This window comes from Vicugna pacos, chromosome 10 (assembly GCF_048564905.1).
Source record: "Vicugna pacos chromosome 10, VicPac4, whole genome shotgun sequence".
NCBI classification, from domain to species: Eukaryota; Metazoa; Chordata; class Mammalia; order Artiodactyla; family Camelidae; genus Vicugna; species Vicugna pacos.
Genome location: NC_132996.1, coordinates 75,116,501 through 75,136,696, shown reverse-complemented (window position 1 = coordinate 75,136,696; position 20,196 = coordinate 75,116,501). Strand labels below are relative to the sequence as shown.

Below are 20,196 nucleotides of genomic sequence, written 5' to 3'. Positions count from 1 at the left end.
GTCCTCAGGGAGAGGGAGACATGGAGAATGCGCAGATGCCCCCTCCCTCTGAAGAGGATGCCAACCTAACATCGAGTTACCCGGGAGCCAGGGAGCCGGGGAGCCGCCCTCCTGCAACTGAGGGTGATAGCTTCTGGTTGGGGGAGGGGTCCACAGGAAGGTGTCCTAGGCCCTGGGGCCTGGGGTGAGGGGTGTGCCTTCCGGCCCACGGGCCACTGGCTCCTCCCTGGCTGCACTGGCAGCGCAGGAACCTGAGGAGGAGAACGAGGAGGAAGGAGGGAGGGGTGAGTCCCATGCGGAAGTCAGGTAAGAGCACTGGGCGGTCTCACAGCCACACTCCGGTTCCCATAGGCGCTGCACCTTAGCCACCAGCATGCAGGTGAGTCTGCGCCTGTGGCCACACCCACCTGGGCAGGGGTCCTCACCTGAGGTCCCTCCTGCCAGCTCTGCCTGCCTCACTTGGAAGGTGCCTGTGGGGGTCCCCTCCAGCCCGCCCTGCGATGAGGCAGGTCAGAGCCTGGCCAGAGCTCCCAGTGAGCTGGGACTGGGGAAGGACAGAGGAGGGCAGCTTTCTCCTGTCCAGCGGGGCTCTTAGTGAGTGAGGGGGCTTAGATACAGAAGGCATGCCACCCCTGGGGCCTTGAGCTCCGCAGAAGGGTGGGGACCCCAGACCTTGCAGCTCTGCCCTGAGGGGAGTGGGATGTGGCCTCCAGGGTGGGCTGACTTTGGGCTGGGGAGGCCCAGGGTGGCCAGCTGAGCCCCTACTCCCCGGGGGTCTGCCCCAGGCAGGGGTGGGGGCCAGCCAAGGGCTGCTGGATTCTGCCTCTGGGGGCAGGGCAGGAGAACACCCTGGGAAGACTTCCCTTCTCCCCTCTGCCGGGGGAGAGGTCGCTGCGCCCAGGGCTGTGCCTGGGCGTCCCTGGGAGGAGACCCGTGCTCGGGTGGAGAATGAAACCAGCCTCCCACTCACCCTCCTCAGGGTACTTGGGTGTGGGCCGAACGGGTGGCCTCTCACCCTGCCTCTGCCCAAGGCCCTCTGGGCCCTTCCAGGACCAGCTCTGGAGCCCTGGCTGCTCAGGCGAGCATGTGGGCACACCTTGGCCTGCCCCTCCCTCCCATGCAGCCCTGTGCTGGGGTGGAAGAGAGACTGGGGCTGGTGGCTGGGGGTCGGGGAGTGGGGTGAGGAAGCACTTGGTTTGACTGAGGCAAGAGAATCAATCCTCGGAAAAGAACCGTTGCAGACAGCAGGGAACCTGGTGGCCCTTCCGCCACTCAAGTCCCTTCCAGGCTCCCTGTGGCCCCAGCTCAAGTCCAGGTCCCCCAGCTGCCTGAGCAGCCCTCTGTGATCTGGCTTCTGCCAGCCCCCAGTCTCACCTCCTGGCAGCTGCCTTCTTGCCCTTTGCGCTTCTGCAAAGCTGGAGTGCTGCGTAGTGAATCCCTGGGCATACTTCCAAATCCCGGGAGGTGCTGAGTGCCAAGTCCTTAGAGGTGCTGAGTACGGAGTCGCTGGAAGATACTCAGTACCAAGTCCCTGGACACCAACTGCACGCTGCCCCTCAGGGCCTGTCCACACTACAAGGCCAAGCTCTAGGCTGCCTCCCCGCCGAGGAGGCACCTGCCGCTCCAGGCCCCTGTGTCCACTCACACTGTGCACGGCCTGTGAGGGCTGCACCCAGAGCTGGCCGCATCATTGGTGTCTGGGGTGGATGAATGGACAGGCATGTGGAAGGATGACAATTGAGACAGATGGACAGCAGAAGGGATGGAGGGCAGGAGGGGCTGAAGGAGGGTGAGGGGCAGATGATGAGGTTCAGAGCTCAGGAGGCAACGCCAGGTAGGGGGTTTGCTCAGGAAGGGGTAAGGGGCCCGGCAAGCAAGGGTGGGCCTCTCCGTGTTTGTGCTCTTTGGTGGGGGTGGGACGGCCGCTGCAACTGCAACGTGCTCCTGGGGCCCAGCCAGGTGGGCCCAGAGCATGTGCCAGGCCTGTGGGTTGACCCTCAGAGGGAGGAGGCCCTGAACGATGAGGGGAGGTCCATGTGTGCCGTATGCAGCTGGGGTGACGTCCCATGTGTGTGCTCCACGGAGCACACTGGGCCAGGACTGGTCATGACTGGGCAGCAGTCACACCTGCACAATGACCTCCATGGCCTCCGCCAGTGACCTGGAAGCTGGACTGGGGAGGGACGGACAGAGGCAGGACTCCCCCAGCTCAGATCCCCAAGGCTGGGAAGGTCTCCCAAGAACTGCAGCATCTTAAGAAGTTTCCTTATCTGGAGCCAGTAAGTGAGCCCCCTGGGACTCTGGCCCTGGCCTGCTGGGTGTGTGGCTGGTAGGGGTTGGGGCTGGAAGGTGAAGGGAGGGCAACAGAGAGCCCAGAGCTGGGTGCCCAGAGCCCACACCCCCCTGCCCACCTGCAGGAGCTTGCTGGGGGTCTGGATGTGGCAGGGCTGGGATCCCAGCACTGAGTCTGCTGAGGTAGCTCCTCCTGCCCTGGGTCTGGGAGCCTGACGGGCACATGTGGCTTCCTGGAGGTGGGGCCTGATGGATGGGACACAGGGGTCCCAGACTCCTTGTTTCGGGTGCACCGAGCAGTTGGCTTGGCTGGAGGTGGGGGCAACTTCAGATGAGCTTGGCTCCCATCCGTGAAGGTCTCTCTCTCTGGAGGACAGGTGGGCAGGTGGACAGCCTGATCTAGAGACTGAGGCTGTGGCTGTGGCCCAGAGAGGGGCCCTGCATGTAGCAGATGGCCTGGGGGTGGGGCTGGTGAGCCCAGAGTGTGCGTGAAGCAGTCTCAGAACCTGCTCCCATCTGGCTGTGGGGTGTGGGGTAGCTTGACTAGGGCTGGGCCAGGGGATCTGGTGTGGCTGCCCCTGTGACAGCTGGCCCATTGCCAAGGGGTGACCAGGTCACGACCAGGGCACCCGGGGGGTATCTCTGTGTCTCCCTGTCTAGTGGCCTGAATTAATGTTGGGGGTCAGTGACTCTGGTCCAGGTCACATCCCAGAGCTGTGTGATGTTCCTGGTGGGGGACCCCAGAGCTGCACCAGGTCTAGCAGCACCATTTCTGGGGCCATCTGAGGGCCAGCCTCCCTCTCCCCAGTCCTCTTCCTCAGGCTCTCTCCTCCTGTCCGGATCCCAAAGTCCTGCCCAGTCTGACTTCCCTGTGCCGCCCTTTTCCACCTTGGGGTCCCCTCGGCAAATGTCTTCAGCTTCAGGCTGGCGCTAACGTGTGGGAGCCTCTCCTTTCAGCCTCTGTGGGACTGCCCCCAAGGGACCCTCAAAGGGTCCTCCTGCAGGAGGTCCTGGGCCTGAGGAAGAGGTCCAAGGGCCAACGAGGATCAGCCCCACTCACAAATTGTACAGCACGGAACTTAGGCCCTGTGGCGGGCAAGGCACAGATCAGGCTGTGGGGGACGCACATGGCCCTGTCCCCAGCTACCTGAAAGTCTGCTTTTCTCCCCGAGACAGAGGCCCTTGGCCCAGGCCGGCCCCGCCCCGCCCCTCCCCACCCCCGCTATGCACCTGTCTGAGAATGCAGCTTCCTCCTCTGGCTGGAGACCAGAGGAGACCCAGTCATCCTGCGTGCAGACCTCTGTGGGCAGTGGGAGGGCAGGGGCCTGGAGCCGGAGCAGGAGCGGGGTGCTGTCGGAGGAGGGCTGGTGGCACTCTAGGGAGGCGGGGACAGTTGGCCTGGTGAGCCCCACAGCTGCTGGGGCCAGAATCCCAGCACCCAGGTGGGGCTACACTGCGTCTTCGGGCCACAAAGACCGTGTCTACATTAGCCCCATGACTTGGTGTCCAATGACCTAGAGCTTGCTGTTCTGTGGTTGGATTTGATGCATTTCTTGGCTTCCGTGATTGAGACGGCGGAGAGGGCAGACCCAGGCCTGGTCCTGGACCCCACAGTTCCTGGTGTTTATGGGGGAGGGGGGAGGTGGGAGTGGCATTGCAGATTTAGCGAAACAAAATAAAAAACAGGCATCTAGTTAAATTGATTTTCACATAAACAACAATTTTTTTTAAGTATAAGTATGTCCCACTTATTGCGTGTGACTGGGTGCCTGACTTTACCTGGCAGCCCTCAAGGGCAGACCGGCTGGAGCAGTCCAGGGAGGCTTTCTGGAGGAGGCTGGTCTTGAGCTAGGCAGGAATGTGGTTGGGCAGAGAAGGCAGAGCAGGTGGGGGGACCAGCAGGGGCAAAGCCCTGATGGTGGGCAGGGCAGAGAGAACTGGGGTGACTGGGGTAGGGTGTGATGCCCTGGGAGCCGGGAGAGGGGCTGGGGCCACCGTGGGGTGGTAGGGGGTGGTAGGCTGGCAGGAGGCCACTACAAAGCCCAGGGCCAGTGGGGGCCACAGTGGGGTTGGTGGCGTCCAAACCATTCAGGGCAAGGCGGGGTGCTCCAATGGACATGGTTCTCAGGGTGCTCCACAGATCCCTACCCTGGGGACCATGACGGGTCCCCGTCCTTCTGGGGCCCCTGAGCCTCCCTGGGGGCTGCTAGCTGGGACACAGGCTGGGGTCCCCCTTCATAAGCACACAGGTTGGTCAGCTCCGTACTGGGGCCACAGGAAGCTTCATGCATCACCTCCAGCCGTGGGGCAGACACCATCATTGCCTGGGGCTGGGAGAGGTGGGACCTCGCCCGAGGACAAGCGGCCTAGGCGTCTGCTGGGCTCTTGGTTCCGAAGCTACCCCCTTTTCCCTCACCTCGGCCCCAGGGCTCCCCCCCCACCCCACATGGCCTGCTCTGACTGTTTGCCTTTGTCCCCCACCTCCTTCAGACGCGGCTCTTCCAGAGAAGGGGCCCTGGCTCACTCTGTCTCAGGCCCTCAGAGCCTGCTGTTTCTCCTGTTTCTCACTGGGAGTAAATGAGGCCCCAAGACCCGCCCCCACCCCTCCGTCCCGACCTGGATGCCAATCACAGTACCCTCCCTCCCCGCTCTCCTGCTTGTGCGCTTTCCCACATCCACCTGTCCCTCTGTCTGTAAGCATTCCTCCAGAGTTGTAGAGACGGTGCGGGGTTCCCTGTGCCCTGCACCCCCCCCACCGACCTGCGGGAGCCCTCCGGCACTCCCCCTCACGTCTCCACGGCCCCCTCTTCCTCCCTGACCGTGGCCATCTGACCTGTCTGCTCAGGCTCTGATGAAAGTTCCCCTGACATCTTCTCACGCCAAGACAGGGTGGTGGGTTTCGGGTGGGGAATCTCATACGTTATGTCACATCCTGGCAGGGGGCCCCTGACATCTGAATGACATCACCGTGACCTTGACCTTCACCACCTGGGTTGGGGGCATCTGCCAGGTTCCTCTGTAAAGTGACTCCTTTTCCCTTCCACACTTTCTCCGTTAGTCACTGAGTCCAGCTCACACTCAACCGCTCAGCAAGGGAGGCTGACACTCCACCTCCCGGAGGGGAGTGTGGAGGAATGAGTGATGTTCCCACAGCTGCCACAATCACTAACAGTCAGGCGGGGAGGCTCAGGGGCTGCGCACAGATCCCCCTCCCTCTCCAGGTTCTGCCTGCTGACTTCAGTGGCCGTCATCCGTCCCGGATGCAGCTGCAGCAGTCACTCCTACACTGTCCGCACCGACATACTTTTAGGAAACTCGGTGCCCGCCAAGTCACGTTGGCCCAGGGCCCGCGTGTGGCTGCGGCCCACTCACGATCCTGTAGTGTGTGGGGACAGCAGTGTCTGTCCACCTGCCTGTCGATGGGAATTTAGGTTACTTCTACAATTCTGATATGGAACATGCTACTCTGAGCTCCCTGGAACTTCGCCAATGGTGGCGGACCATGGCGTCTAGAATGTTCAGTTTTGTTCCTCAGATTCATGCACCGGTGCGTGTGCCCGGGCGACACGTGGGGATCCTGCTGACTTGCGTGGGCTTTTTTTTTTTGCATATACTTGATTTACCATCTTGCGTTAGTTTCAGGTGTACTACAGAGTGATTCAATATTTTTATAGGTCACCCAGGCTTTTGAAGCTGTCTGACCAGTAAAATGTCTGCTACCAAATGGATAGAAGGTGGTGCCCCTTTGGTCACCTGACCGGTCTTTCCCCGATGGCTCTGTCTTCGCCTTCTGAGGGCTCCACCTCTGTGAAGGGCAGACTCCCACCTCTGGCCATTTTAGGCTGCCTTTCCTTATGGATCCCGGGAGCGCTCTGTATATATTTCCACATAAAGTTCTGCCTGTGGTTTGGGCTGTAGCCTCAGTGCAAGCACTCAGTCCCCACCCACCAACTCCCCACCCCCACCCCAGCTTTGCGTTTTAACCCCTTTGGTCCTGGAGCACCTGGCCCAGGAGGCACCCTGCTGCAGTGATGAGCCCCATCTCTGTCTGCTCCCCCAAGGGTGAAGAGAGCCTCCAGATTCTGGTGGGGACCGAAGGGGACAGCTTCCCACTGATGGAGATCAATACTTCTGAAGTGAGTCTCCACCCTGACACGTCCTGGGCTTGCTGCCACCCACTCCCCCATGCCCTGCACCCGGCCTGCCCTGGTCCCAGCCCCACGCCCCACACCTCCTTCTCCAGACTGAGGCCTCTGAGCAGTGGGATTATGTCCTTGTGGCCGATCTTCGCACCCAGAGAAACCCCAGGCAGGTCCACCAGCAGCAGCAGTTCCTGGAAGAGCTCAAGACAAAGGGTTTCTACTACAAGGTGGGCCGGCTGGGGGCCTCGCGTGGGTGCAGGGGTCATGGGGGCTGGATGGGTCCTGGGGAGGAGTCTGGAGAGTGGTCTGTGGCCTTGTGCCTGAGTTAGAGGCGACAGGCTACTGGGCTTGGATGACGGGGAGGGTCCCAAGGTGGAGTAGCGGGCCCCATGCTGCCGCACCGTCAGGTGATGGAGGACCAGGAGAAGATGTTCTTTGGGATCCGAGCTGACAGCAGGCTCTTTGACCTGTACTGCACGCTTCTCGCGGAGCCCGAGGGGCCTGTGCCCAGAGTGGAGCTGGCCAAGCCAACTCTCATCCTAGCCACCACCAGGTGAGAGGCTGGCCCACAGCTGGGGCCAGAAGGACCCCCACCCACCACGTGCCTGTCCTAGGCAGGCAGCCAGGCTCCCAGGCGTGGTCTCAGGACAGAGGCCCCAGGGGCAGGGGTCTGTGCCTCAGTTTCCATGTCTGTGATAAAGAAAAATGACAGTTCTCACCTCTTGGGAGTGTCTGAAGGTACATGTGACTGTGTCCCCCAGATGGAGAATAGAAGGCAGCCTTAAAGGGTGGGCAGGATTTGGAGAGGATGAGAGGACCCTCCCAGACATCCCTACCAGACTCTGAGGTCAACTCCCTGGATTTGGGTCCCGACTTACTTGTCCCCTCCCTGGACATTATCCCCTGCCTCTCAGGCACCCAACACCTCCTCTCTCCAAGCACCTGCTTCTCCCCGTGGATCCTGCAGCCCTCCAAGCCAGTCCACCTGCCCTCCCCACATCCCTCCTCTATCACCTTCCCGGCCCCAGTCCCCTCCCTCTGAACTAATCTGGGGTCTGGTCAGTAGAGATCAGCAAAGAAGGTTCCTGGAATTTGGATACCCGGCAATGGAGGCGCTTCCTATTAAGGAGAACTAGCTGGTCTTGGGCAGGACCTCAGTGTGTCCTGGGAGGAGAAGCCTGTGGGGGGTGCCCTGGAACCCTCGGGGGACTGTGTCTCATAGGCGGATGTTTCAGAGGAGCATGGCTTTGTAGTCAGATGCCCAGATGTGCCACTTCCTGGCTGTGTGGCCTTGGCCAAGTTACTCAGTATTTCTGAGCCTCCATCTCCCCATAAGCAAAATGGCTCACAGGGGTGTAAAGAGGATTGAAGCACATAAAGGGTGGGCTCTGGATGGGTGGGGGCTCCAGGTGGGAGGTGTGATTGGAGGTGCAGGATCTGGGAGGGGTCTGTGAGGGAAGAGTGCTAGGCTGAGCATCAGGCCCCTGGGAAGAGAGGGACCATCCCTGAGGGAGCTCCACCCTGGAACCATGGGACAGCTGGACCCTGGGAGGATTGAAGGAGGTGGGAAGTGGGCTAGTGGAAATGAAATGAGTCCTGGATTCTGGACTCTGGTCAGGCAGTCAGGGCAGGTGGTCTGGGACCTGGCCAGACAGAGGACAGGTCCACCAGGGTCACATGGGGCCTCTTGTGTTCTAGAATCCGAATTGTCCACTTCATTCTGAGCAGCAAGATGGCAGTGGCAGGTAAGGAAAGGGTGGGCGGGTGGACTATGCAGCAGTCCACCGGGAGGGGCAGTCCCACCGGAAGAATGGGACAGAGTCCTCCCTCACCCCTCACTCCCTTCTGACCCGAGAATCCCTGTGACCGCCAGACACGTTCCAGGATTTGGTGAAGGATGGGGTCTTTGAGGCCATGTTCCCCCTACACAAGGTGAGGGGTGGGCCTGCAGGGAGAGGACTTGAGGGCAGGACCTGAGGCAGGAAGCTCTCACTGTCTGTCACCTGTGCCCAGGGAGAGGAAGACCTAAAGAAGAAGTGGGCCCAGTGGGGAAACATGTTCCAAGAGCAGCCACTTGATGATATCAGGTAACACTGGCGCCCCGCAGACAGGCTGGGCCCTCCACAAACACGCCCGCGCCTCCTGCAGACAGATGTCTGAGCTTCCATTTAGACACACTGATGCGGTCAATACAGACTCCTTGCCCGGACATGTGGCATGCTCCCCCCAGGGGTTGGCGCCTACGGTCACCCTGGTGGGAGTGGCCCTGACCGGGCGGCTGTGTCCGTAGGGACTACTTTGGTGAGAAGGTGGCCCTGTACTTCGCCTGGCTCTGCTGGTACACCCGCATGCTGGTGCCCGCCGCAGTGGTGGGCCTCATCATCTTCCTGAGCGGGTTTTCCCTGTTCGACGCCAGCCAGATCAGGTTAGGGGTGGGACCGGGCGTGGGCGGGGCTGGAGGGCGGGGCGGGGCTGGAGTGGGGCGGAGTCAGGGAAGCGGTGGGACCGGTGTGGGCGGGGCTGGTGTGGGGCGGAGTCAGGGGAGGGGAGAGGCGGGGCGGGGCGGGGCGGGTCCCCCGAGGGGCCACAGAAAAGTGCCACCTCGTCCCTGCGCCCCCAGCAAGGAGATCTGTGAGGCCCACAACATCTACATGTGCCCGCGTGGTGACGGCAGCCGCAGGTACCAGCCGCTCTCGGAAACCTGCACCTTCGCCAAGGTTTGCCGCCCGGGGAGGCCACTCAGGCTGCTACCTGTGGGGAGACGGGGCGGGCCGGTCCTCCTAGAGAAGAGGAAGCCAAGGCTCGGCTCCTAGAGCTAGCTCCCCTTCCGAGGGCGAGGGGTGGGGGTGGGCGGGGAAGGCCACCCCAGCTCCACGCACCCCTCTCCCCAGCTCACCCACCTCTTCGACAATGAGGGCACCGTGGTGTTTGCCATCTTCATGGCTGGGTGGGGTGAGTTGCTGGGGACACCTGGGGGGCGGGACTGAGCTCCAGGGCCACATCGGCCCTGGACCCGGTCTGGGACACACCCATGAGGCCTCTACTTTCTCCTGGCTGCAGCCACGGTGTTCCTGGAGATATGGAAGCGGAAGCGGGCCCATGTGGTCCTGCACTGGGACCTCTACGGGTGGGACGAGGACCAGGTGAGGCTGAGCTGGGTGACCAGGCCCAGTGCCCTGTGTGGCCCCACACTTCGGTCTAATGTGTCTGAGGCAGTTCCGTGTCTGAGCGGGCTTCGTTCTGAGGTTGTCCTGTTTCTGAGGGTGCCCCGTGCCTTCCACAGGAGGAAATGGCGCTCGAGCTCATTAACTGCCCTGACTACCAGCTCCCGCTGCACCAGCACTCCTACGTGCGAAGCACTATCATCCTCATCGTGTCTCTGCTGATGGTATCCCTGGAGAGGCCATGGGGTGGGGGTGCTGCACCAGGTGGGGCCGATCTCCTGAGGCCCCGTCCGTCCTGCCCCGCCCCTGGCAGATCTGCCTCCTAATTGGCATGGCCCACGCCCTGGTGGTCTACCGCGTCCTGGCTGTCGCTCTTTTCAACTCGGCCTTCCCGAAGAAGCAGGTGACCACGGCCGTAGTGGTGACCGGGGCCCTGGTTCAGTATGTGACCATCCTCATCATGACCAAGGTAGGGGTTGGGGGAAGGGTGCAGGCGGCAATGGGGCTCTGCTGAGGTCCAAGGTGAGCCCTCTCTCTCCCCTCCCACAGATCAACAAGTATGTAGCCCTGAAGCTTTGCGACTTTGGTGAGAGGAACTTCTCTGGCTTCTGAGGGGAGGATTCAGGGTGGGGTCTTGGCGCCCTGGGGTTGGGGAAGTGGGCCTATGAGAGGGCAGGGGTTTGACCTGGGAGGCAGGTGAGGGTGGCAGGTGTCCCTGAGTTGTCAGTTGACAGGCTGGGCATGGGACTGTCATCGGGGTGAAAGACAGCCTCAAATCTCATTCCAGAGAAGCCCAGGACCTTCTCTGAGCGAGAGAGCAAGTTCACCGTCAAGTTCTTCACTCTGCAGTTCTTTGCCCACTTCTCCTCTCTCATCTACATCGCCTTCATCCTGGGCAGGTAAGAGCCACCTGCCCCTACCTGCCTTGCTCTAACTCAGTCTGCCCCTGCTTAAAAAGGGAAATACCTGTCTTCTTAACTTTTAAAGTAAATCATTCTCAGAACATGTGGAAACCCAATACAGACAGGTGTGAAGGAAGCCCACAGTGAACCCCCAGCTGTCCAATCCATGTCCCCAGAGATGACACTGTAACTGTTGTCTGGTTCTCCCCAGACATTTTTTACACATTTAAGTATACATACACACATACCTATTGACACACATGGTTTTGTTGTGTAAATAATTGTGTCTGCTTTGCCCAGAGAATGTTCTGTGTGCATCTTCCACATCTGCATGGGTGGCGAGGCTTAGTTTTTAAAACCATATCATGAGCGTTCTTTTGTGTTTATTTAGCCACTTCAGTTGGTGGACGTTTGGGTTAATTCCAGTTCTGAATTTTACAGAATGCTGCAGTGGGCATCCCACGTGACACATTTGCACACACTTCCCCTCACCTTTCTGGTTAGTGAAATGAACCTTTTTGGTTCAATCAACACACTTCTTTTCATCTTTTCTGAAGAAAATAATTGCTCCATGTGTTCTCTGTGTTCGCTTAAATTTTGGAAGCTACATACTTATTGCCAATCAGTCCCAAACTCTCTCCAGAACTTTGGAACAAACCAGCTCCTCCCAGCTTGCTCAAAGACGTCACGCGGTCCTTGGAGACGCCCTCCTGGCATCTGTCCCCTCCCCTCGGGCTGTGCTTGGCCCTTTCATCCTGGGAAGCACGCCACCATCTGCCCTGTAGGGCCCCAGGGTTTCCAGTGGCCTCCTGAGAGAGGGTCCGTGGGAAACCAGTCAAGCTTGGCTTCCTCCTTACTGAGGCCTGGCTGAGCGCTTGCTGGAGACAGAATTCTAAGCTGGGTATCATTCTCCTCAGGCTGCTGGAGGATTGTTTTGCCTCTGGCTTCCAGGGTCCTGTTCCACGGGTCTGATGCTGTCACAGTCCCAGCTCTGCGCGTCCCCTCGCTGTCCTCAGTCCTCTGAAATGTCTCAGCAGTGGGCCTCGGTGTGCATTTCCACTTGGCGCGCTTCAGCACTTCACCTCTCTCTCTTCCACACGCCAGTCTGATTGCTCTGCCGACGACTTCCACCACCACACAAACACGCTGTCACATTTCGTGCAAAAAATCCTCTCACCGCGGTACACAATTTCCCACTTCCCCCGACCCCGCCGCTGGCCTTTGCTATCCTCCCGACCGCTAAATGTCACGTGCCCCAGGGTCTGTTTTTATGACTTTAGGCTCCATCCCACACGCCATCTAGATACATCGACAGACCCACTCCTGTCTCCAGCCCAGACCTCTCACTCACTTCCAGACTCACAGATCCAGCTGCGTGCTCGGCACTTCCACTCGGCTGTCCGGCAGGCACCCCATCCTTTCCCTGCCCACAAGCTTGGCCCCCGGTTTCCTCCTTCGTGCGGCGGCCCCGCCTCCTAGCCGCTTGGCCCAGAACCCTGGTAACCCGCTCCTGCCCTGTTCCCCTCCATCGCCCTCGCCACCCAGGACGTGCCATGCATTTATTTGTTCACAGTGTCCCTCACAGAAACGGCAGCTCCCCAGGCGGGAACTGTGGTGCATGTCCTCTGCTGAATTCCCAGCACCTGCCGCAGGCCTGGCACGGAGAATCAGTGTTGCTCAAGGGAAAAGAAATTGCCAGCACCACTGGGCCTGGAGCCTCAGGTCATTCCGTTCTGAGTGATTTTCACGCATCTTGTGTCTGACAGCCTCCTGCTTCAGTTCCCTCTGCTCCCTTCAATAGAATCCTTTTTGTCTGGAAATTGAAACCTCTGAATCGATCACCTAATTTTCTTTACTTTTTTTTATTTCTCCCATTCTTGTTGCAGCTCCTGGGATTTTTTTCTCAACTCTGTTTTTCAGTCCTTCCATTGAACGCATCCCTTCTGCTTGTGTTCTTAACTTCCGAGTGCTCCTTTGGACGTTTGCAGGTTCTCCACAGTCCCCTCTTCTGGATGCTGGGGCTCTTCTTGTCTGAGGATGTGGCTCCCTTTTTTCCTTCTCCTCTGGCATTGCTTCTGTTCCTTCTGGGTTTCTTTTATGCTCTTTCTTTGATTGGTCTCTGATTCTGGTGTTAGAGACTGTCTTTTGATGTCCTTTATTCTTGGCCACCTTCTATAACTGAGAAAGGCGTGTGCCAGTGGCTTTGCTCTAAACTGTGTCTCCGTGAGACCTCCTGCTCTGTTGGTCCCTGAAAGGGAGTCTGGAGACAGAGGGATGCTGGGAGCCCAGCTGCGCAAGGGCCAGTGCAGGGTCCCGGGGTGTTGGCACTACCTGGCGATCTGAATCTTTGGTTGCTCCAGCCCCTAGAAGTGTCTGTCTTCCTGTGTGTGCCTTGGGGTGGGTGGGGAGGAGGCCCAGAGGTTCAGCCGGGCCTGCACCCCATTCAGTGGGTGCCCCTGCTCTACCAGGGGTGCCCGAGTCCTGGGCTGTCCAGGCTCCTGGGCAGGGTTGTGTGCCTTGGGGTGGGTGGGGAGGAGGCCCAGAGGTTCAGCCGGGCCTGCATCCCATTCAGCGGGTGCCCCTGCTCTACCAGGGGTGCCCGAGTCTGGGCTGTCCAGGCTCCTGGGCAGGGTTGCGTGCCCTGTGGGCTCAGATCCAGAGTGATGTCTGGAGTGGGTAGCAGGCCCCTGCAGTTCCCTTCTGTCTATGAGGTGAGGCCGTGTAGTGGGTGCCAGCAGTCAGCCATTTTAACTGAAAGTTGGGAGCGCACATTTGAGTGCAGACAGACATGGCTGAGGCAGACTCCAAACATGCTATGCTGACTCACAAAGCCACACGGTGTGTGTGACTGCACGCTCCATCTCAGCCCAGCGCACACAGGGTTTTCACGTTTAAAGGTGCCCTATTAAAACTATCAGAGTCCAGCGTCTTTGCAGATATTTACTGACCATTGCATTTCTTTTCCTATAAATTGTTCAAATCATCTGAGCATTTCAGTAACATCATGGTCAACTGGATTCTCTTTTACTCGACTCTACAGTGTCTTAAAGTCACGTCCCATTTCATCTCGCTTCTTATTTGACCATTTCTCGGTTGTATAGCGTAGCTCTGTATTTTTCCTGCTTCTATTTGCCTTTTCCCCCTCGTGTGTCTCCCTCGTATCAAGTTCATCCAGCCTCTCAGTGTCAACTGCCCATTGCGAAGAATCCCTTTTCTCACAGAGACCCTCCTGGGGAGCCCTCAGCCTCCTCCCCACACTGGGCTGGTTGCTCCCCTGCATGACTGTCTTCCTGAGACTTCCACCTGCCACTCCCCTGGGTTAAGACCATCATTTCCTGGATTGCCAAGCCCGCTTCTTTCTTGATTTTTGCTTTCATTTACCTAAGAAGGTATATCGGAGAGGCAAACTTCCTGAGCTCTTGTATGTCTAAAGGTCTCGTTATTCTACCCTCGCACGTGAAACCTGACTTCAAAGCAACTTTCCCGTCTAGAGCTTCCTGGGCATCGCTCCATTGTCTTTGAACATGCGAAGTGGGTGGTGGGAAGCGTGTGGAAGAGGAAGACCTGAGTTTTGCTTCCTCCTGGCCAACGTCTGGGAGCTTCAGGATCTTCTCTTTAAACTGGGGAAAAATACCAGTGGGTGTTTCTTCATGCGCTGTCCCAGTTGACTGTTGGCACCTTCCGGTAAAAACACCCATGTCCTATTTAAGCTCACTAAATTTGCTTCCTTTTTTTTCCTTAGGTTAAAACCTTTGTTTTCCTCTGTTTCTCTTTGTGGAACTCCCGGTCCTCTTGGGCCTGTCCTCTGTGTTTCTCATCTTTCTCTCCTCTATCCCACCTCTGTGTCTTTACACTCAACATTTGCGGAGATCTCCTTCACTTTGTATTTTTGCCTTTCTATTGTTTTCTTTTCTTCTTCTTTTTTTAAATGAAGAGATAATGGCTGAGTTTTATTTTTGTATTTTATTAATTTTTTGTTTTACTTAAGTACATACAGTTACAATGTGTCGATTTCTGGTGTACAACACAATGCCCCAGTCATGTATATACATACATTTGTTTTCAGATTCTTTTCTATTAAAGGTTATTACAAGATATTGAATATAGTTCCCTGGGAATTGTTTTCTTGTTTAAAGTTTAACGATTAGAGTCTTAATTTCCAAGAGTTTTTTTTTTTTGTCCTCTTTTTTTTTCAGCATCCTTTTCATGTTTTCATAGGTGCAGGACTTTCTTGAGGTTCCTTTTTTCCCTTAAGTTCTCATGTTTCCTCATTATTTTGTGTCCTAAAGGGTCCATCTTCCTGTCTCTTTATTGTAGTCCTTCTTTCTTGCGCAGCTGGCCTTCCTCGTGACTGAAGGTTTGTAGCTGTCCGTTCACACTGAAGAACGAAGGACCGAGTCGTTTTCCTTGGCAGGACGGGCTATGTCTTTATAATCATAACTCACATCCACTGCACACTCACACATTCTCTCCTGAGTGCCTCACATTCATCGACTCTAATTTGCACAACAGCCCTATGGAGTAGGGATGCTCTGTCCCCATTTTAGAGTTGACCAAGGCACAGTGAGGTTAAAGAGCCATCTGAGGCTCACACAGTCAGCAGGTGGTGCAGCATATAGAAGCCAGAGCCTGGTTCCTTCCGTGCACTGTCCGTGTGTGGGGTCTCCGGGTCAGGAGGTAAAAGTTTCTCCAGTTACCCGTGCTAGCCTGGAGGTGGTATTTTTTCTAATGTCACAAGGTTGATCCTTTATAGTTCCTCTGATTCACAGGAATTTGTTTCGCTGCAAGGGGCAAAGGAAGGAAGCCTGTTTTCCTGTTTTACAAGTGACAGCTGGTTGTCCCCCAGCCATTTATTGGCTGTTTCATCTCTACCACTCTCCTTCTGCCACATACCAAGTTCCATCTCTCGCTTGAATACTTTGGTCTTTCTGTGGATTCTGATCATTTCAGCCTAGTGCCTTACTGTGTTCATTATTACTGTGTTACACTTCACTGTCAGATAGGGCTAGCATCAAGTTTATTTTTCACTTTTCCTTTTTTATAGCCATTTACATGTTTCTTACTCTTAGGTGAACTTTAAAACAATTTTTGTCAAATATGTCAAAATCCTGTGGGATTTAGCATAAGATTGCAATAAAATTATACTTTATTTTAAGGAGAATTGACACAGATACTGTATCAATCTTGTTGCTGAACTACAACTTAGTGGCTTTAAAACACACACTAGATAAAGCTCTATAGGCCAGAAGTCCAAAAATGTGTCTCACTAGGCTACAGTCCAGGTGTCAGCAGGGCTGTTTTGTCTGGAGGCTCTCGGGGAGAATCTCTACTCTTGCCTTTTCAGCGTCTGGAAGCTGCCTGAATTTCTCGGTTCCTGGCCTGTTCTCCCCCAGTCTTCAAAGTCAGCAGTGTCAGGCTGAGTCCCTCTCCTGCTGCCACCTCTCTGGCCCTCCTTCCTCATTTAGGCCTCGTGATTACGCTGGGCTAATCCAGGATGGTCTCTCCACTTGAAGGTCAGCTCATTAGCAACCTTAACACCGCCTGCCGTGTGAATTCACAGGTCCAGGAACTAGGAGTGGATGTCTTCGGGAGCCTGTCATTCGGGCAACCACAAAAATACAATTCTGAGACTTTCTTTCAAAGAGCAAGTTTTCTCAATCCAAGTCTTGTTTCACTGCTCTTTACCTTTTTTCTAGTTTTCTTCATATGGGTCCCCCCGATTTCTTGTGAGTTTCACCCTAGTTATTTTATCATTTTTGCTGCTGTGACAGATGCTTCCTCCTGCTACAGTTCCCAGTGGTTTTGTTGCAACTTGGAGAGCGAGTTGAGCATGATATCAGTTTTGTATCCACTCCGAGCCTTTTTCAGTTGATTTATCCACCGAGTCCTCCAGTTGATTTATTTTGGTTTTCCAGATACATAATCATATTTTCTAAAATAGTAATTTTTCCCCTTGCAAATTTATACTGTCCCAGAGTGATGCTTGTCATGAGCTGTAACAGGAGTGTAGGATTTCACCTTTAAGCACGAGCCCGACCTTTGGTTTAACATAGTGTATATTTTTATCATGGAAAGCAGATGATTTAAACACAAAGTAGCCCTCTGTACAGTTACCCTGGGGAGAACTGAGGCCCCTCCTAGCAGCCCTGCACAGCAGGGTGGTCCCATGTGCCCAGGGGTATGTGCAGGGTGTGTCTGGGCAGAAGCCATGCATCCAGCACCAACCAGCCTCCGCTCACCCGCAGGGCTGGTATCGCTCCTTCCCCACCACTGTCCACTGCTCCCCGCTCCCCCTCCTTCCTGCCCCCGCCCTCAGCCTGGCTTTCCTTCCTAGGATCAACGGTCACCCCGGGAAGTCTGTGCGCCTGCTGGGGGTGTGGAAGCTGGAGGAGGTTGGTCTGTCCTGGATGCCTTCCTGCCCTTCACCCTCCCTCCTGAGCTCCCCTTCAGACCCCACGCCTGACCTCCCAGCCTTGCCCCCTGCAGTGCCATCTCAGTGGCTGCATGATGGACCTGTTCCTGCAGATGGCCATCATCATGGGCCTGAAACAAACGCTCAGCAACTGCATGGAGTACCTGGGCCCGTGAGGACCCCTCCTTCCCCGGCACTCCTGGCCCCACCCTCACCACAGGACCCCATCCCGCTGGCCACCCTTTTCCCCTTCTCCTGTCTCTCAGAGCCCTCAGCCCCTCTCTGCCCCCACCCCGCCCCCACCCCACTCTCTTCGCCCCCAGGTGGCTGGCCCACAAGTGTCGCTCAATGCGCGCCAAGCTGGGTGGCACGGCCCAGGGCCCGGTGCTGAGGCACTGGCAGCAAAACTACCTGCTGAACCCGGTCAACACCTTCAGCCTGTTCGACGAGTTCATGGAGATGAGTACGCAGGCGGCCCTGGGGGCGGCAAGGCTGGGGACAGCTGAAGAGCCGGGCTGGGGGCTCATGGTGCCGACCCCTCTGCAGTGATCCAGTACGGCTTCACCACCATCTTTGTGGCCGCCTTCCCGCTCGCCCCGCTGCTCGCGTTCTTCAGCAACCTCGTGGAGATCCGCCTGGATGCCATCAAGATGGTCAGGCTGCAGCGGCGCCTGGTGCCACGCAAGGCCAAGGATATAGGTCAGGGGCCTGCTGTGATGGCCCTCCAGCTGGGGGCGGGGGCCGTGGGGGCACTGGGGCCACACCAGGCCCCTTGGGACATCACTCTAGGTGGTGGGGCAAGACCAGCCCCCTCATCCCACAGACAGCCCCCAGCCCTGCCCCGGGGTCTGTCAAGGTTGGGGGTTGGACCCCTGGTGGACTCTGGCCCCAGGAAGAGGTGGCGCTGGCTTGCACCTTGCAGGCCCCTCCCTCTCATGCCTGGATCTACCTGAAGGGCCCCACAGCCGTCCTGGGGAGGCCCTGCAGAAGGGCTGGACTCTGACAGCAGAGAGCTGAGGGAAACAGGATTCCAGCAGCTGGGGGCAGGGACTGAGAGCAGATGACCTCAGTCCCCCAGACTGGCCTTGCTGAGGTGGACAGGTGTGAAGGATGAACAAAGGGGATGAGGTGCCAGACGTGGGCAGAGCGGAAGAGAAGTGAGGGAGGCCCCCGTATGGGGCCCAGGTTTAGGGGGCCTGCCCTGGGGTGGGGACCTAGGAGGTGGAGCAGGCCTGGGGCAGCTTAACAACCCACACCTAAGATGGGGGCAGAGACCTGAACGCCTCCCTGTCCCTGTCAAGAAGAGGGGTCAGCAGAGTGAAGGCTGTGCTCTGTCGGTCTTGGCCTGGGTCCTCCTTGTCAGGGACCTGGCCCCACGGCTACCACAGGCATGAGGCCGGTGACCATAATTCCCCTAGCCTTGGGAGTGGACAGGTGCAGGCAGACAAGGCCTCACCCCACTATGGTGGCCTAGGGACCTGGCTGCAGGTGCTGGAGATCATCGGCGTGCTGGCAGTCATTGCCAATGGGATGGTCATCGCCTTCACTTCTGAGTTCATCCCACGAATGCTGTACAAGTACCGCTATGGCCCATGCCGGCAGGGGGCCCACGCTGCAGTCGAGTAAGGGGACACTGCCGCCCAGCCCCTGGGCGATCCTCACTATCCAGGGACCCCTGGGAAACTGGCCCAACCACAGCCCGGGCCAGCCCAGGGAAGGGCTCAATGCTTTCAACATTGCCTGGGGTGGCCTGCCCCCTGGCACCAGCCTGCAGATCCTGGCTGGAGCCTAGGAGTGCTGACTGGGACCCCAGTGGGGAATTCATGTCCCAGAACTAGCTGTCTTCTAAGCAGATACTATCAGAACGGCTCCCCTTTCGAAATCAGACCCTTTGTGGTCTGCGCAGGTCCTCGACCTGCTCCTCCAGCCCTGCAGGGGGCCACTCTACCTGCAGACTAGGTGTCCCGGGGTCTCCCGCAGAAAGCTCTCTGCAGCCCCTGGCAAGGAAAGCAGGTGGTGGCACCTGTGAGTTCTGCCCACCTCCCCCAGGAGCCCCTCTCCCATGTATGGAAATGAAGGAGGGGGTCCATGCCCCACCCTAATGGGTCCCACTGGGCAGGGACTAGTTCCAAACAAGCACCCCAGAAGCCTGAAGGGGCCACACCAAGCTCCTCTCTCCCTCCTCCCAGCTGTCTCACAGGCTACATCAACTACACTCTGCCTGTGTTCTACACCAAGGACTTCCAGGACCCTGTCGAAAAAGAGGGCTCAGAGAATGTGACTGAGTGCAGGTTTGGACCCCCATCCCCTGGGAGTGCCCTCTGAACTCCTGATCCCTGACCGCAGGTGCTCCCCACCCCCAGGTACAGGGACTATGGCAATGCTCAAGACCACAACTTCCCTGAGCAGTCCTGGGTGCTCCTGGCCATCCGCCTGGCCTTCCTGATCCTCTTTGAGGTGAGCCCGAACTGCCCGAGGGGGCAGTTTTCTCCAGCCTTCCTTGGCTCCCAACCCCTAAAGTCCCTGCTCGGCCTGTTCAGACCTCCTCACTCAGCCCCTGCCCCTGCCCCTGCCCCCAGCACGTGGCCTTATGCATCAAGCTCATTGCTGCCTGGTTCGTGCCTGACATCCCTCAGTCGGTGAAGAACAAGGTCCTGGAGAAAAAAGACCAGAGACTCAGAGAGAAGATGCGGTAAGGTGGAGGCTGGCCCCGGGGGGGCTGGGCCCCAGGCCTGGGGTAGGGCTGGCCCGAGTCCCGTTCTGTCCCACTCCCACCTGCAGCACCAGGAGTACGGACGTGTAGGGGACCCAGAGCTGGGCAGGAGGCGGTGGTGCCCAGGGGCCCAGGCTCGGAGCTGCCGCCACCCCACCCCATCCCACCCCTGGCTGTGTGCTGGGGGCGGTGCTTTAAGAAGGCCCAGGCATTTGTGGGGTCCTGGGAGCCGAGTTATGTCTGGAGTGTCTGTGAGGCCTGTCCCACCTGTTAAGGCTCAGGCTTGGTACTGCCTGACTTGAACTCTGAGCGACCCCACCACCCACAGAACTGGGGGGAGCTTCTCATGCAGTCACAGCGCAGGAAAACTGGCCCAGCTTCCCCAGCCTCCCTCTTGACTTCTGGGCCCCAGATCCTGCCCCACCCCTCTGGATCCCCTCAAGCATCAGAACTTTCTATAATAAAATAAAACATCTTTGTGTTGATTTCTGGACCGCTGGTGGATTATGTCTGCCCTCAGGGCTAGATGGGAAACTGAGGCCCTGATGGGGAAAGGCCTGGAATGTGGTGG

General features: G+C 57.7%; 1 protein-coding gene across 4 annotated transcripts; it reads left to right on the top strand.

Moving 5' to 3' along the window:
* The first annotated feature begins 278 nt into the window (after nucleotides 1–278).
* On the top strand, nucleotides 279–20,110 carry ANO9 (anoctamin 9). 4 transcript variants are annotated; one of them, XM_031675159.2, is made up of 24 exons: nucleotides 279–379; nucleotides 6,354–6,428; nucleotides 6,536–6,661; nucleotides 6,842–6,987; nucleotides 8,133–8,179; nucleotides 8,308–8,366; nucleotides 8,448–8,521; nucleotides 8,725–8,859; nucleotides 9,055–9,151; nucleotides 9,326–9,386; nucleotides 9,495–9,577; nucleotides 9,718–9,822; nucleotides 9,912–10,067; nucleotides 10,148–10,184; nucleotides 10,386–10,497; nucleotides 16,835–16,892; nucleotides 17,026–17,084; nucleotides 17,236–17,375; nucleotides 17,459–17,611; nucleotides 18,387–18,534; nucleotides 19,102–19,203; nucleotides 19,276–19,369; nucleotides 19,492–19,604; nucleotides 19,694–20,110. In XM_031675159.2, the coding sequence occupies exons 1-24, from the start codon at nucleotides 374–376 to the stop codon at nucleotides 19,713–19,715; spliced, it is 2,208 nt and encodes a 735-aa protein (XP_031531019.2). In that variant the 5' UTR covers nucleotides 279–373; the 3' UTR covers nucleotides 19,716–20,110. The 4 variants fall into 4 exon arrangements, with proteins under 4 accessions (XP_031531019.2, XP_015107830.2, XP_072826734.1 ...); XM_015252344.3 differs by having other exon boundaries at nucleotides 16,987–17,084; XM_072970633.1 differs by lacking the exon at nucleotides 279–379 and adding an exon at nucleotides 2,191–2,279 and having other exon boundaries at nucleotides 16,987–17,084.
* The last annotated feature ends 86 nt before the right edge of the window (nucleotides 20,111–20,196 follow it).

Bases quoted from the DNA above. Each gene is read 5' to 3' on its own strand.
- ANO9 (XM_015252344.3), top strand. The intron at 6,988-8,132 runs GTGAGAGGCTGG...CTTGTGTTCTAG, and splicing joins CTCATCCTAGCCACCACCAG to AATCCGAATTGTCCACTTCA. The intron at 9,387-9,494 runs GTGAGTTGCTGG...TCCTGGCTGCAG, and splicing joins CATCTTCATGGCTGGGTGGG to CCACGGTGTTCCTGGAGATA.